Below are 17459 nucleotides of genomic sequence, written 5' to 3'. Positions count from 1 at the left end.
AAGGGGTACAAAGGGGTATTTTTTTGGCAGAGGTTGAGTTAGTAAAAAAAAAAAAAAAAAAAAGTCAGTCAAGAAATTGTTTAAAACACTTCCTCCATAAGCACTTTGTTTTATGGTGCTTGTTTTGCCTACCATGTAACTTTAAATGGTTTTATTTAGCTTTCATGTTGTTTTGTTTAACATATGTATTCTTTAGTATTTCCATGTGATGTGATTTGTTTGCTAATTATCATAAATCAAGTATGTCCCCATATTTAATCTTTTAATGTTATGTTTTTCATAAATGAATTCCCTATTTTATGCTTTTACGTATGACAGTGTCACGCAAAAAGGTCACGAAAATAGACGATACATTTTAGCTGATAATGGCATGCCCACAATAGGGACGCCTGGTTGAAAGTGGTTACTTAGATCTGTGTTTGTGAGTTTTATAAATATTTAACCGATGAAAAGTACCAACAAGAGCTTGTGAGTAATAAATATATCGGATCCACACAGGTTCTTTTTCTTTTTCCTTTTCCTTAAAATTAACAGTTTTGGACATAAAAGGTTTCCATTTTTGTTAGCATCAACATGTCATTTTCTTTTCCTAACAATTCCCCATGGTGGTGGAATCCGAATCCTGCTGCCAGGTGGAGGTTATGATATATGACTCCTCTGTTACGGCTGCATCTGCAACATATTTCCCTCAGCTAATCCTCCCTGCTGTGTTTTCTCAACATCCCACCTGGCCTACCACAGGACCTACACTTCCACTCTGAAAAAATATCACATTATTTTCCTGTATTATTTTTCATTGGACCTGGATGAGCTTCTTTTTTTTAACCCATTTAGAAATGGGTACACATATTGTGTATCATTATTTTATGCTTTAACTATTGAAAAATAGCAGATATACAAGCTCACAGCGCGGCACCGAGTGCCGCGCTGCGAGCTTGTAGATCTGCTATTTTTGAGAAATCGTGAAAATTTGAATTTTGACCCGATTCTATAAGTGTCTTTTGAATCCTTCTAAGGTTTTTTGAAAAACCTGTGTCTCTATGTCAGCAATCTTGCCAGCCATCGTCAAAGAAAAGGTCCTTTTCACTTAACTGGAGCTCAGTTAGTCTGTTCTTGAGACACTACTATGTCAGTGGTTCTCAAACCTTATCACGTGAAGGACCCCCAAAATGATACTTATTTGGCCACGGACCCCCATCTCAAAATATCTAGTTCCAGGGACCACCCCCAGAAGCAACATTTCAGTTACAAACGTTCGCTTTGAAAATACATATATTTAAAGATTTGCACACATTTTCACGACTTTTTCAAAAATAGCAGATCTACAAGCTCGCAGCGCGGCACTCGGTGCCGCGCTGTGAGCTTGTATATCTGCTATTTTTCAATAGTTAAAGCATTCAATAATTCTAGGCCTAAATGGGTTAAAACCTCATTCTGCTAAAATCCAACGTTATAAAAATATAACTGGTTTCATATGTACTTTATGTATTCTCTTATTGTAACGGTCAGTGGTGTAAAGTAACTAAGTACATTTACTTAAGTACAGTACTTAAGTACAATTTTGAGGTATTTGTACTTTACTTACTTTTGCTTCTACTCCACTACATCTCACATCAAAATATTGTACTTTTACTCCACTACATTTATTTGAAAAGTTACTTTGCAGATATAAATGAAATATTATAATACATACATTAATCCACTTTGACCCTGTTTTGTAAATTGCTTGTAGATCTATTTTCAAACATTTTGTACTTTTACTTTTGATACTTTAAGTACATTTTGATGCCAATCCTTTTGTACTTTTACTCAATTTTGAATTCCAGACTTTTACTTGTAAGGGTGCCCACACACCAAAATACCTATGAGAGTGGAATCCGCATTCCGCCAATGCATTTTTTTTTTTTTTGTTTTTTTCCAGAAATCCTCTACTGGCATGAAACCACTTCATTCTCATTGAAATGCATTGGCGGATTCCACTCATAGGTATTTTGGTGTGTGGGCACCCCTAACAGAGTATTTCTACATTGCAGATACTTTTGCTTAAGTAAAACAGTTAAGTACTTTTTACACCACTGGTAAGGGTTTATGAATATAGGATGCATGTGGATGGTACTATAGTTCCTAAGAGGGTCATTTTTTCCGGTGGTGTGGTTCATTTCACAGCTCAGAAGCTTGTTACTTTGATGACCTCAACCACTGTGTTGGTGTTGGACGGGAGTCAGTGTCCATCCCTGCTAAAGACATTTTAATCTTCATGTTTGTGCTTCTGGTTATTTCTAGGTCCAGCGCAAAGCGCTAATTACTACACTATAAATTCACTGCAGACAGCAAATAAACGCTATTCTCCTCCCTTGAGCTGTCTGTTTTACAAACCACAGGGATGGATTTCTGCATGGCCATGCATGTGGGCTATGGCAGTAAGACAGCTTATATTTCATTCTGTCGTCATAGGCAAATCCCTCACGTCCCTCAAATGAAGTTAAATGCCATAGCTAAATCTTTTCTTAATGATTTGGTCCAAGAGTCAGCTTACTAAGGAGTCAGCTCTTTGGAAAAGCCATTCCACTGACCCCAGTATTGTGGCCGTAAGTGGCTGATTGTCAGCTTAGGACAAGAGTTGACTGATGGCTTTCAATTAAGTTGCAAAGTTTAAAATAACTACATCTGCTGAGAATCAATCACACAAATGTGCAGTTTTCATTAGTATGAGGTTATACAACTGAGGTTAAAGTTAAGAGTCAAAGCTAGGTCGTGTCATTTTAGTGGACAAAATATTTTTTAACAAGGTTAACTCCATAATCACATACAGTTGAAATTGTGTTACAGTACTTGTCAGTAATAGAAAAGTACTAAACTGGGATGATTGTTGCGACCATAGGTCGCATTTACTATCAAACCCTGCACAAAGTGTAAGTCAGTCTGTCTGTCACACGTCACACGTCACACTATTGCCCTGCTCATATCTCCGCAACCGTTGCCCCGATCCATGCCAAATTTTGCACACACGCTCCTTGCCTGCCAAACTACAACCTCCAAGGACCCCCGGAGCTCCAGGGACCCCCAGGTCCCTGGGGGACCCCCAGATGTAAAAAATGACCAAATGTGCTAAACTGACCAAATGACCACCCCAACGGGGCTGCTCACGGGGAATTCCCGGGGACCACCGACTCCTGGTGCTCCAGAACGGATGCAAAAGTGGTGGCGCCCCCAGTGGAGGACCCCCTACACTGCAGCTCACATAAAATGCCGTAACTCCGGCTAGGAGCGACCGGGACAGCCGGGGCCGGTACCTATTCGTCCGCCTTGGCGGCACGGAGACCCCACCCCTCATTTCTCACATGGCCCTCTTCTAGCGCCACCATTAGGCCGATTCTTGCAAAACACATTTTTGGACACTGCTCCTACAATTTCTGCCCTAAAATCACGCAAATCGGTACACAGTATGTCTACACTCATCCCATCAACATGAATCTCTCCCATATAGCGCCACCTCCAGGCCGATTTTTAAAAACACATTTTTGGACACTGCTCCTACAGATTTTGCCCTAAAATCACGAAAATCACTACACAGTATGTCTACACTCATGTCATCAACATGGATCAGGAAGATTTTGGCAAAAAATAATTTTGCCCTATTTGTGGAGCTAAGTGACCTACGGTCGCTTATCTCCCGATTAGGGAGTCTTACTGGTGTTTAATGTCTTAACTTGATTGGCATTGTTCTTTTTTGTAAAGACTACTGTATGGAAGCTGAAAGTAAATCTTATGATCAGATTAATGGTTGCAATTGAACATGTCATTGTCATTGGGACTTCATGAATATCACCAATACATCAGCCTGACCATCGGCCTGGCCAATATATCGGCCAGGCCGATATATTGGTCGGGCCGATATATTGGGCCACTCGATTTCTAACCACTTTCAACCTATGTAATTGGCCATGTCATTACAGATGACATTTTTAGCTTAGTTGTGAATTAGCGTATCACAGATATGATCTTGTAGTCGAGCTATGTTTTTGTAAGCGTAATCAAATCTAAGGTTTTCAAATGATGATTGATTTGGCACTTTTTTAACAAAATATTGGTAAAAAAAAATCGGTAATCGGCATGTTGTCCAGAACATCCTAGCACATCATTGCAGTGACTGCATGGATCTTTTACCTCTCATATGGTGTCTTCTGACCGGTCAGCCTTTTTGACAGTGATGACGAGAGACTTAGAGCTGATGTTGGGACCTCATTAGAGCTCACAGGACCAGAGGGATCAAAGTGGCAAATGTGTAAGGGGTCAGGGTCTCACGTCACCTCTCTATGAGTTAATGACAAGTCTATGTGTGTGTGCAATGTGCATGTGTTTGGGCATGGGGGCAGGGGGTCTTGGGATCACCCCTGGTGAAGTGGAATGTGCTGAACTGAACCCACATGGTGGCCTGCTGGCCTTCATGGAGGACCAGAACACAGGCAGTGAAACACAAACACCCGTGCATAGAGAACAGTGCTTCTCACACTGTCCCCCATAAATAACTGAAGAGCTGGGGAACAAAATGTGGTCATGCTTTACCACCTTCTTCTTCTTGTTCTTCTTCTTGTTCTGTTTCTTCTTCATCTTCTTCATCATCATCATCATCATCATCATCATCATCATCATCATCATAATTAATACCCTAACCTTATTATTATTTAAAACTATCTTATATATGATTCTTAACCACTTAAGCCGGATATATATACTACGGATCTTTGGAAATAGCAGATATACAAACTCCACGGCTATTTGTACCAGAGATGGGACATCTTGTGAGAATTTCTTTTCAATAATCGGAGGCATTTTTTCTATAATGGCATGTCCAAAATAGGGATGTGAGTGTAAGTGTTGTTAATATGATAACCTCATTTTTCTAAGCATTCTACTGTGAACATTTAATAAAAATAATAATAACAAAATTGTCACAAGAGCAAGAAAGAGGACTATATCTGAAATTGTGACCGTGACCACCCTGTTGTTGCCTGAGAACATCCAAAGGGCTGACCTTTAATGTCTTCCTCCTTCCCAGTTCAACCAGATCAATCTGCTTGCCCTTAGAAACCAAGCGTGGGTGTGGCCTGACATGGTGACACGGCGACCCATCCTTGGTTTCTGAGGTCCTGTGGGTTCCTGCAGGCTGAACTGAAGACCCTAATACACCAACGGCATTTGGCATGTAGATGAAAAACAGTGTTTTGGGAAGATTGATCTCTCTCCATAGGGTGAAACAACAGATATAAAATCCTCTTGTTGAGGAGTATTCCTCACATTGTTTGATATATCGACGACATGGTCTGATAGATTGGAGTTGACATGACGTTGAGGGCTTTATTATTAACAGTGGCCTTGTGGTTAGAGTGTCTGCCCTAAGTTTGGGAGGTATGGGGTTCAATTCCGAGTCATACTGTACCATCATAGACTATCAAAATGGTACCCAATGCCTCCCAGCTTGGCACTTAGGCTCAAAGGTTGGATTGGGGGTCCCTGCGTTCAGGCTGTGCGTGGCCATCAAGCTGCCTCATGCTACGGAAACAGGAGATGGGCTCCTGACCATCGGAACCGTTGGTTTCCAAGGCTTCTTACTTAGCTTTGTTATAAGAGGAAAGGGTACTCACTACGCAAGTCTCCAAAAATCCAAGTAACTGGATTTCCAATGAGTTCTAGACACATTCAGGCTCTGCTTGCAATGAAGAGGCAACCTAGGGGCTCTTCTGTTGACAAATTAAAGTAACAATGTTCTCAGTCAGGACTCAGGAGTCCAATGTCATCCAATGAGCTAATAATATTGATGATGAATGTCACATGGCCAGCTAGGTACATTCTCACCCTCGGGAACTGGTGTGGTTTCTACTGTGCCACATGACAAAGAAAACCACTCTTATCCTATTTTCTTCTGCACTGCTTTCTTCATGCACATGAACCCTAGTGCACATATGAACATTCGTCAAAAATAGCTGATCTACAAGCTCACAATGTGTGTGTTGATCTTGTAGATCTGTTATTTTCTGCAAAGACAGTTGGTGTAGAGGTGTAAATAGAGCCCTGAGGGACCCTGGTCAAGTGTATATGCAGGGTTTAAGTGGTTAATTCCTTGCCATCTCTCAGTGTTTCTCTTTATTTCTCAGGCCTAGTTTCTTATCTCCATCTTCATACAGTGGTGCGGTCTTTACTAAATCAGCTGCAAGCAGTACAGTATGTGTGTGCGTGTGTGCGCAGTGCGCACACGTGTGTGTGCGTGCGTGCGTGCATGTGTACTGTTTATGAGTGCGACTGTGTGCTCATCCTTTAGTTTTTTTAACGTGCATGCGTGTGTTTGCAGCAGTGGGATGGGGAATCATGCATTTTATCTTAGTGTATTTCATAGAGTTTTCTGCTGTTTGTAATGCCATGTGAGTTAGCGTTGCAGGATGGATGTTCCCCGTGCACTTGGCCGGAGAAACAGCGGAACATGAACAGAGGGGAGAGCTGGATGTAAATTCACTGAATGCTTCAACAGGAGAATAGCCTTGAGCCACTGATCTACCCCCACCACACACACGCACGCACACGCACGCACACACACACACAGTCACACACACACACACACACACACACACACACACACACACACACACACACACACACACACACACACACACACATTCCAACCCGAAACAGAATTGATTTTCAACCGTTTATCACAAGGACCTTGGAGAATGGCCCCGCTATAGCTTATACTTTCAGATTGCATTTAGCTGGATGGAACTTTGGATTAACCTTTGGATAAATACATCAACACAAGGCGATTTAACCACATGAACCCTAGCATGACAATTGGGACAACATTCAGCTTCAAGATCTACAAGCTTGTTGTGAGCTTGTAGATAAGCCCCCCAAAAAAGGGTCCACAGGGGGCCTACTATACACCCCTAGGGGACTCCAGTCAACGAGGTACAGTACGGTATATAGGGTTTAAGCGGTTGATACTGCGTTTACACTAGCAGCTACAAAAGATACAAAGCGACGCAGTGTACCTGTGGATGCGTCATTGCGTCAAGTGTTGAGCAACAAGCTGGTTGATGCCATCAAGTGTGCTTCCGACGAGCAAGAGAAATAAATCCTGGAGTTAAAAAGAACATGAAACTGGCTGAGTGAAAAATTTATTTCCCCACATTACAAGCAGGGCTTGTGCGAAGAGAGAACGTGAGGGAAATGGCTAAACAACCCTTTGGTGTTGTAGTTTTGTAGATTTTGTAGCAGCTACAAGCGTCAGGCGTCGTATATCTTCATGTCGCTGGCTTCCATTGAAAACGAATGGTAACCTGTACGGTAGCTTTGTATCTGCCAGTGTGAACACAACATTAGAGATAGAAAATGATACAACCTTTAATATGATGCTAAGTGAAAAAGACTTTAATCACTAGTGTGGTAATAGTCAGGTATACTTCTTGCCATAGGCAGCAGCAGTGGTTAGACTGCACACTGTAATTGTCGTTTTACATCCTGATGCTGTACGTAGACCTTGATTATTTGTCATGTGGTCTCAATCTGCACAGAGAAGCAGCCAAACTGCTCATGGCATGTTTTAATCTTCCCATCCTATCTCCTGCTCTCTCTCTCTCTCTCTCTCTCTCTCTCTCTCTCTCTCTCTCTCTCTCTGCTTCTGCCCTCTCCTTTCCCGCCATATTTCTCTCTACTGTTGTGTTGCAATATTACAAGCAACCCTAGCCATGTTGTCACTCCTCAGAGGGTCAGAGGTTTAGCTACGAATTTTTGTTCTGTATTTGAGATTCCCGTCAAATCACAAAGAAACATAATATGCACAGCCGAAGAGTCACCTTAAATCTTTCAACAGACAGAGACTCCTCTCTGTGACCCTGCAAGAATGCGACATCCCAGAGTGGATACTGGAAAGCTCCACTATCTTGCCATACTGAAAAGGCACAATATTTATCCTTTTTGTTTTGTGATCTTAAAACCAAATGTGTGTGATCCATGTCCACACGATTTTGGAAGTGTAAACTTAACTGAGTGCCACATGTTTGGGGGTGGGAGGTGGAATAGCACATACAACCGATAAATACAATTTCAGCATATTCGACAAAAATCCAAGTACTTAACTAATTAAGGTTCTAATTAATTCCAGCCGTTGTTCATCCAGCTCTTTATGGAGGACTTGATGTTAACAATGGGGATAATGGACTTAAGGCTTGCAGGTAACCCATTCCACATGACTGCTGCTGCTAGCCACAGTCATGTAAACTGTATGAGCATTCAAACATAACTAATTGTACTGTCTTTTTACAGCGTGGCCCTGTAGGAGCTCAGCAGTCTATAAGAGGGTCGATCTGTGTGTGTATCTGTGTGTGTGTGTGTGTGTCTACTCTGGAGCCAATCTTGTAAACTGCTGGAACCGATCAGTGTGCCAAATGTGGGAATGTTTTCCAAGATGATCAATGTCTCACTCACTTTGTCACATGCTCCCAGCAGGGCAAAGAATTACCTCCATGCATTTTTCACATGTGTTTTATTTATTTTTTGGATATATAAACTTAAAAGTGTATATTGGGGCACTCGGGTGGCGCAGTGGTAAAGTACCTCCCCACCACTGCGGAGCGTAGGGGTTTGAATCTCCAGGCCCGCGGTGCATCTGGATATTGTCGAATACAATTGGACCGTGTTCAGTGGAGAGAAGCCAGGCGGGGAGGGTGATATTTGTCACAGCGTGTACTCCTAAGAGCTGGGTGGCACCCAGGGGTGTCGCTCCAAATTCTGGGCCCTGGGTACAATGATTCACTGCGGGCCCCCCATGAATGTTCTTCTTAGGGTAAGTGGGTTTAAGCCATGAGAGCTTATATATTTGGCCACGCGGACCCCCATCTCAAAATACTTAGTTCCAGGGACCCCCCAGAAGCTAAATCTGATCTGAGTTACAAATGTTTGCTTACAAAATACATATATTCAAAGATTTGCACACATTTTCATGACTTTTCTGTGCCACGCTGTTTTGGGTGCTTGGATTGGGCTGACACCTTGCCCATATTTGGAGTCACTGATATTATATCGACTAATGTCACAGGCTGGCCGCATGAAGTTTGAGATCTACATTTCACCATTCTTGGCCGTTACAAAGTATAAATTATACTTCAGCCTAGCCCTATTTTAACCACACAATATGCTGCAATTGCAATTTTCTAACATTATTAAACGAGAATAAACCTAGAAAACTACTAACAACAATGTGCACTGCAAACATTCGAGAACTATTGCATCTTCCTCATACACAGCTTGATCATATTAGTAGTGTTTGTGTCGTTCAATGTATAGAATACAAACATATCTCATTTAAAGACATTCTTTGGTGGTGAGGCACTTGCTCATTCTCAAACAACGTTGATAGGAATCATTATATAGTAACAAGACGAGGAGAGCCTGGAGGCCTGTTGCTGGAGCACTAGTAAACAAGGAAGCAAGCTGGAAACCATTTTAGTGTAGGAGTGTGGAACTAAAAAGAAAGAAACAGGGAAGGAAGGTTCTGTGGAGTGGTTCAGCAGCATAGGAGTTTTTTATTGACATCCCTGTTTAGATTTAGATGCAGATTAATGAATGCAATAGAGTAGACTAATGACTTTAAGTACAAGCATCTGTTTAATTGAGTGATGGGGTTTAGTTTTGACTATTCTGGATGTAAACTATTCAGAGTGTCTTGGATTGGGTTGCTTAACATCATCCTGAGCTTACTGTACAGGCAATTGCCACACATTTCCCTTTAACCTTAGCTTGGCTCCACTGGTACATTGAAAGACTGACGACAGTCTCAAACTTACGACAGCTTGGTTTTACCCTCCAGGAGTTCACTGACATTAAAGTGCCTCATCAGTCAGAGAAAAGCATTGTGAGACAGCAAGGATCTACAATGTGGGATGTGAAAATTACTCCAGTAAAAAGTTTGAGAGAGAGAGAGAGAGAGAGAGAGAGAGAGAGAGAGAGAGAGAGAGAGAGAGAGAGAGAGAGAGAGACAGACAGACAGACAGACAGAGACAGAGACAGAGACAGAGAGAGGCAACCAGCCCTCATATTTGATTTGGTGTGAGCGTTTTGCTGAACGTTAATAACACTGGCCTCTCCTTTCAGATGTCAATGAATGTGAGGAGAATGACGGCGGCTGTGAGGGCTACTGTTGCAACACCATCGGCAGCTACTACTGCAAATGTCCTGAGGGCACCAGACTGGGGCCGGACGGAAAAGCTTGTCAGGGTAAGATGAAGCTCTGGAAGTGAAAATAAAAATACATAAAAAGAAATATATATATATATACTTTTACTGCTATTGTGCAGTAAAAAATCTATAAATGTGCCTTTGCTTGCACATGCATACGTCTGCTACTTAAAAACAGTACATTAAAAACGAAGAAAGGTTGTATTTTTAAGTACATTGTAAATAACCTGGCATACCTAGAGGCTTTCCTGCCCAGCTAGAGCTTCCTGTGTGAAGTACTGAATGGGAGAAGTTACTTGAACTACCTTGAATGTTTGAATTTAAGGAGTTGAACCTCCAAGTACATTCCCTTAATCCTTTACAAATAAGACACCAAACATCATGCACTAAAACCCTAAATGAAGATGCATTAATGAACATGCAGTATTCTAATGTCATGTTTCATTTTGCAACAGAGTGCTACAAGGATAACAAACCGTGATGTTATCATCGTCATGGGTTCCCACAGCAGACTTACAATGGAATCAATTACTGCATTGGGTTTTAATAAGTAGAAGACAAAGCAAAGGCTTCAGAATTTAGAGGGGGAATATCAATGAGTGTAATCTATGCTGTAGAACAACCCAAGCCTTATTATCTGCATAAATCAATAACCCTATGATAATAATAAAATAAAATAAATAATTTTGTCAAACAAACTGATTGTGATCTCACTTCGGGGTTTTAGGACTTCAAACGGTAGCAACCTATATTTTTAGGTAGATTCCTTGCTTTAATTATCTCAGGTTTGCTCTGAATCACAGCCTCTCTAGCTACTCTGTCTAGCCTCCCCGAATCTCAAATCCCTAGCCTAGGCTGTAAAAGATCTGAGTAGACCACACAGACAAAAGGAAACGTTCTAATAATCTCTCAGACAGCATCTCCTGACCAGGCCAGGGAGTTCATCAGAGGTCGCTTGGTCTCATCGGCTCGGACATAAGTTATAACTATGCTGACCTTGTGGGGCGAGCTGTGGTGCCATTTGTCCTGCAGAGTTACAGGTGTGAACAGGTGTCCTTGACCCTGGATCCCTGATACAGGATGTGGTTCACTTTTAGTGGAGGGCCTTGAGAGAGAAACTTCCAGAACACTGTTAATTCCTTTTAATAGTTGTCTATGTGGATTACATGTGTGGTCTTTCCTTATAGAAACATTAACTATGACACGGTTGTGAACAGGGGCGTCACAAGGGAAGGAAAAGTGGGACTGAGTTACTAGGGCCCAAGGTGGAGGGGCCTTAATTATTTTATGCTTTAACTATTGAAAAATAGCAGATATACAAGCTCACAGCGTGGCACCGAGTGCCACACTGCGAGCTTGTAGATCTAGATCAAATTTTGCTTCTGGGGGGTCCCTGGAACTAAATATTTTGAGACGGGGGTCCGTGGCCAAATACATATAATTTTGAGGGTCCTTCACATGAAAATGTTTGAGCACCACTGACATAGAAACAAAAAACACCTTAGAAGGATTTGAAATAATCAAAGACTTGCAAAATGTTCACGATTTTTCAAAAATAGCAGATCTACAAGCTCGCAGCGCAGCACTCGGTGCCGCACTGTGAGCTTGTAGATCTGCTATTTTTCAATAGTTAAAGCACAACATAATGCGTTCCCAGTCTAAATGGGTTAAACCCTTTCCCCCTATGAAGAACATTCATGGGGGGCCCGCAGTGAATCCTTGTACCCAGGGCCCAGAATTTGGTACGACACCCCTGGCCTTGAGAGCCGACTACCAGAACACTGTGACGTTCCTTTTAATAGTTGTCTATGTGAATTACACGTGTGGTCTTTCTTCGTGGAAACATTAACAATGACACGGTTGTGAACCTGAGAAAATCCAAATAGAGCAGTGGAATTTCCTTGTCCAGAAACAGTTCATATTCTAAGAAGGTTTTGTGTGTCTTAGACCCTCAGAATGATACTCGTATTCCACCCTTGAAAGGGGGATTGTGAGACCACTTCCCTCGACATCTGGGAGGGGGGGTTCCACTGAGGTACCTTTCACCACTTGCAGACAAAAACATAATCAAATGGTTTCAAATGAATGTGGAGCATTATTTATTTTACATGATAATTAATGATGTTTGCCCATGGAAGATGAGATTGATCAAGCGCCCCAGACATGATTGCTATTTTAAATGGTTAAAAAATACCTACAAGCATTAATTTGTCCAGGTCTAAATGCTTGTTCAGCAGTTCAGTTTAGGGTCAGGCGGTGTCATACGATACCATTCACACCACATGGCCTCAGACGCCAAAACACCACCCCCACCCATAATTCCAAAACACCACCCCCACCCATAGTACCACAGACCCAAATGCACCAAGTATTGAAAGGCAGCCATTGTGTTCCCCATTGAAATCCTCTCAGGCAAAGCCTGCTTTTGAGTATATTAACCTCATCAAACATTCCCTACCATCTACGATCTTGTATGTATTAAATTCCCCCCACATCAAAGATGAGACCGATGACAGAGTTACTTCATGAATATGTGAACGTCCACGGGGGGTTGTTTAGAGATGCCTTATTTTAGTCAGTCAGCTGTCTAAATGAATTGTGGATTCTCCGTTCCTCTAGCCTGATCATATTAATCTATTCCTGGGACTATGAAAGGGCTTCTTATATTGGTGAGTCCTATACTAGCCCACCCTCCCGACCCCACTCCCCCCTTGCCTGCAATCCCTGTTATTGGAGGCATGGTAATTAAAATAGTATTGAGGTCATTTTGGAGGGGCTGTTCCCACAAATCCACGAGAACCAGCACCCCCAATTCTTTGCCAACGTGCACGCCGCACACACTCATGCACACAAGTGGCGCATGGGCAAAAAACATGAAAATGACTTCCAGCCACTCTGTTGTCTCTTTTGGTGTGTGTGTGTGTGTGTGTGTGTGTGTGTGTGTGTGTGTGTGTGTGTGTGTGTGTGTGCGTGTGCGTGTGCGTGTGCGTGTGTGTGTGTGTGTGTGTGTGTTTGTTTTTCTCAAAACATAAACATATTAAAGTACTATTGCCGAGCCCTCCGACCTCCTCTGTCATCACTGGGACAAGCAGTGAAGCCCCAGTGAGTGACAGGTATAGGACCAAACCAGGAAGTAGTTTAGGAGTAAGTCTGATGTTCTGTCCAGATGTGTCATAAGGCTTGCTGCCCTTGAAGGGGGGACTTCAGCTATCTTGTCTTCTCATTAACTCAGATCTCAGATCATTTGTTGAAATCTCTCTTAAGTATGACATGGGCACTATATTAGCATGCTTGTAAATGCGTCCTCTCACACAGCTGTATACAGTATTGATTTTCATGTCTGTGGCAGTAGCAGAGGTTTGCTTCATTGATTGGTAGTTATTATTGGGAACTGAATTGAATTGATTCTATTCTTTATTCAACAAACAACCTTTTCTTGAAGTTTTTGTATCGCTACTGGCAAGGCTGTAAGGATGGCAATGCCACCTGTAGCTTGGTAACATATCAGAAACTTTGGTAAGATAAAGATATGATATCTCAGAAACATGGGTAAGATATGATATCTCAGAAACATTGGTAAGATATCTCAGAAACTGCTAGTTGGATTTCCATGGGATTTCCTGGGCAGTGTGCAGCTTCATGAACCCTAGAGCAGTGGTTCCCAAACCTTTCAGGTCGAGACCCACAAACTAGTGAAAACAGCAGATCTAAAACCACATGACGCGTGGTGCAAGCTTGTAGATCGGCTATTTTGTAGATGTAAATGCATGTTTAATGTAAATGACACCTACTGATGAAGTGGCCTTTTCTACCTCCGCACAGCTGATGAAGGCCAGCTGATGGCTGAAACGTCGTCAAATTTTATGTTTTAATTTAATAAACACTGTGGAGCATTAGCTGTTGTGCAGACTTCTATTCTTTTTAATCTCATGCCGACCTGAGCCCAGCACCACCACTCATCTTGTTCTTTTAACTTTTCTACCACCACCACTCAAGATTTCCATATATCACAATCCAATGTGGGTTTTAACCACTTCAACCCCCGGCATCCAATTTCTGGGGGGAATATATGCCAAAAATTGCAGATCTAAAAGCTCACACAATTTGATTTGGTGTAAATGGGAAAAATAGTGGTCAAGGTAGTGTAATTCAAGTCCAGTTCTCCAAGACTACGGGGGTTTAAGTGGTACATTCACATTCCCCAGGGGAGGAACCCTTTAATAACCATTTGAGTGACCCCCGCGACTGTTACTCTCACGCCACCTTCAGGTCAAAATGTCAACTTTGCATACAGGAACTCTCATTTTCTACTTGACAGGTTGCAGGATGCAGCCTAGTAAAGTTTGGTGACCCCATGGCACCCCATATGCCACCCTTAGGCCAAAACGTGTTTTCATGTTTTAAAGGGACTTTGTAGATATTTAATTATGCAACTTTATTGTAGTTCACTTTAAAGCTTTAGCTGATGTTCACATTAAGTGTTAACCCTTGAATAGATTAGTGAATGTTCTCACCTAACCTGTCCAACCCTTTATTGTGTGTGTGTGTGTGTGTGTGTGTGTGTGTGTGTGTGTGTGTGTGTGTGTGTGTGTGTGTGTGTGTGTGTGTGTGCGTGTGCGTGTGCGTGTGCGTGTGCGTGTGCGTGTGCGTGTGTAGATGTGAATGAGTGTGAAGAACTCAATGGAGGATGTCAGCAGACGTGCGTCAACACACCAGGCTCTCATCACTGTGAATGTAGCCACGGCTTCCGCATGCACAGCGATGGAAGGACCTGCATTGGTGAGCACCAGAATACAATTCAATTTTACAGTGTCTCCCCTGACCCTCACACGTCCACACAAATGGCATCTCTCTTTAAAATTAACAACCCATTTAGGCCTAGAATTATTGAATGCTTTAGCTATAGAAAAATAGCAGTTATACAAGCTCACAGCCGCGCTGCAAGCTTGTAGATCTGCTATTTTTGAAAAAGTTGTGAAAATGTGTGCAAATCTTTGAATATATGTATTTTCAAAGCGAACGTTTGTAACTAAAATTTTGCTTCTGGGTGGTCCCTGGAACTAAATATTTTGAGATGCGGGTCCGTGGCCAAATACATATCATTTTGGGGGTCCTTCACATGAAAAGGTTTGAGAACCTCTGACATAGTAGTCTCTCAAGAACAGACTAACTGAGCTCCAGTTAAGCGAAAAGGACCTTTTCTTTGGCGATGGCTGGCCGGATTGCTGACATAGAATCAAAGGTTTTTCAAAAGATCTTAGAAGGATTCAAAAGACACTTATAGAATCAGGTCAAAATCCAAATCTTCATGATTTTTCAAAAGTAGCAGATCTACAAGCTCGCAGCGCGGCACTCGGTGCCGCGCTGTGAGCTTGTATATCTGTTATTTTTCAATAGTTAAAGCATAAAATAATAATACACTATAATGTGTTGGGTTAATACTGCAGGATTTTGCAAACTTCACATGAGGTTTAAAGAAAGAGTGCTGTGAGTGTACAGTATATACGTCGTGCTGTAGGACGCCGTGACTGCAATGTTTGTTTCCTGGCATTAATTTATCTTATTGTGTAGACATGCGTTGAATTGGGGTTAATTAGCATTTGAGATGTATTGTATGTACCTTTACAAGTACAATAATATCATTACATTGAATAGATAAGGTATTTGAGAGGAACTAACTTTTAAAAGTGAGTAAGTAATAAAACAATGAAAGACAAAACAGATTTGCTTCCAGCAAGCCATTTATTTCTTCTTAAATATGGGGGATAACAGAAGAAACATATTTTTATTGACTGGTATATATTGTGTCAAATTCTCCGCCTGCACCCTCACCACTCCGTGAAATCTACCATGTCATCGCTGTTGGTCGGAAACCACGTACTGTACAGTATGTCCAAAACCTTTTCAGGAAATGGAAAAAAGCCGCGCTCCAATAGATCCAATGTCGTTATTATTTAGTCACAAGCTCTTTTTCATTGCTCAATCTTTATAAAACCTAAAGACATACTTAAAAACGTAAATCTGGCGTCCCAGTTTTTAGCATGTCATTATAGGCGAAAATGAGATGTGACCATGTACTGTAAATCTGCTACGTTTGTCCTGCAACAAAGTACAAAATAAGGAATTCATTTATGAAAAATCTTTAAATCTGTAATATCTCTGTTTGCTGACTGTTGGGTTCAAGCTCTGTGACGTACTGTATGGTTGAGTGATGGGAGTCAACAGGGTTTTCTAATTGTATCTGCTGAAGTCATCATTGTTAAAACCCAGCCGTTCTCTTTCACTTTTTACAGCCAGTCTCTGTCATCATGTCTGTGTTAAGAGTACCCATAAGGCGCGGGGCTGACTTCCCTATTCGGCACGTCATTAAATCACAGGAGAATGACTTGGCTGGAAAGCTCATTAGAAAGTAATCAGGGGTAACCACTGGAATGGGCTCACTATCATTTTCCAATTTCCAACCGTTGCCCGGCTGCTTTCCTTAATCACATGGCTACTGAGCTCGAGGTGTGAAAACCATTTCAGGGTGCCAACAATTCAATTCTATGTGTCCCCTTTTGTGGGTTAGGCATTACGCCGCTATATAACTGAGAATATTAGAGGTGGAACTGGGGGCCATGATCATCAAAATTGTGCGTGTGTTAGTTTTTACACTGTGCGTAGTTAGTTTTTGTGAATTTTTTGTGTACTCATTATGAGGGTACATTTTCATAAATTCTTTTCTGAAAAAAGCAGACATCCAAGCTCACAACATGTCGCAATGCGTTCTGAGATGTGGGTTCTGTCTCTTGCTAAAGTTGTTTTGCTTTTGCTTTTTGTTTGTTTGTCCTGTGCTACACAGCGGTCAACTCCTGTTCGGTGAAGAATGGCGGATGCGAGCATAAGTGCGTGGACATGGGAAATGATCACTACAAGTGTGAATGTCGGAAGAATTACCAGCTGAAGAGAGACGGCAAACACTGTCAATGTAATTCAACTACCGACAGGAACTTCTCACAGATAATCAAATATACATTTTCATGTGACTTACTTTTACCTAGGTGTCTGAAGCAACGATTTTAGCTATTGTTTTAAACTGGCATTTCAGGAGGTTTCATAGGAATTAGCCTGGAAACCAGACGAATCTGCCAGAGGCCCAGAGACCAGAGCTAAGAATAGTGTGGTTATGCCAGGCTAGATATGAATGGCTAGGCTTAGAATGCACCAACCTGTCATCACAAGTAATTTTCCAG

General features: G+C 41.8%; 1 protein-coding gene across 1 annotated transcript in view; it reads left to right on the top strand.

The window, feature by feature from the left end:
- The window catches only part of egfem1 (EGF-like and EMI domain containing 1), a gene marked incomplete at its 5' end in the record, with an annotated part of 122523 nt that overhangs the window by 30395 nt on the left and 74669 nt on the right, over positions 1–17459 (top strand). Inside the window, 3 exons of the mRNA XM_080731783.1 lie at positions 10144–10266; positions 14884–15006; positions 17069–17194. Of these exons, the coding sequence (XP_080587909.1) occupies positions 10144–10266; positions 14884–15006; positions 17069–17194 (372 nt within the window). The remainder of the gene's footprint in view (positions 1–10143; positions 10267–14883; positions 15007–17068; positions 17195–17459) is intronic.

The sequence above is a fragment of the Nannobrachium achirus genome, assembly GCF_963921795.1.
Source record: "Nannobrachium achirus genome assembly, chromosome: 8".
NCBI lineage: Eukaryota > Metazoa > Chordata > Actinopteri > Myctophiformes > Myctophidae > Nannobrachium > Nannobrachium achirus.
The sequence above is the reverse complement of the archived record's forward strand: the minus strand, read 5'-3'. Positions and strand labels throughout refer to the sequence as shown.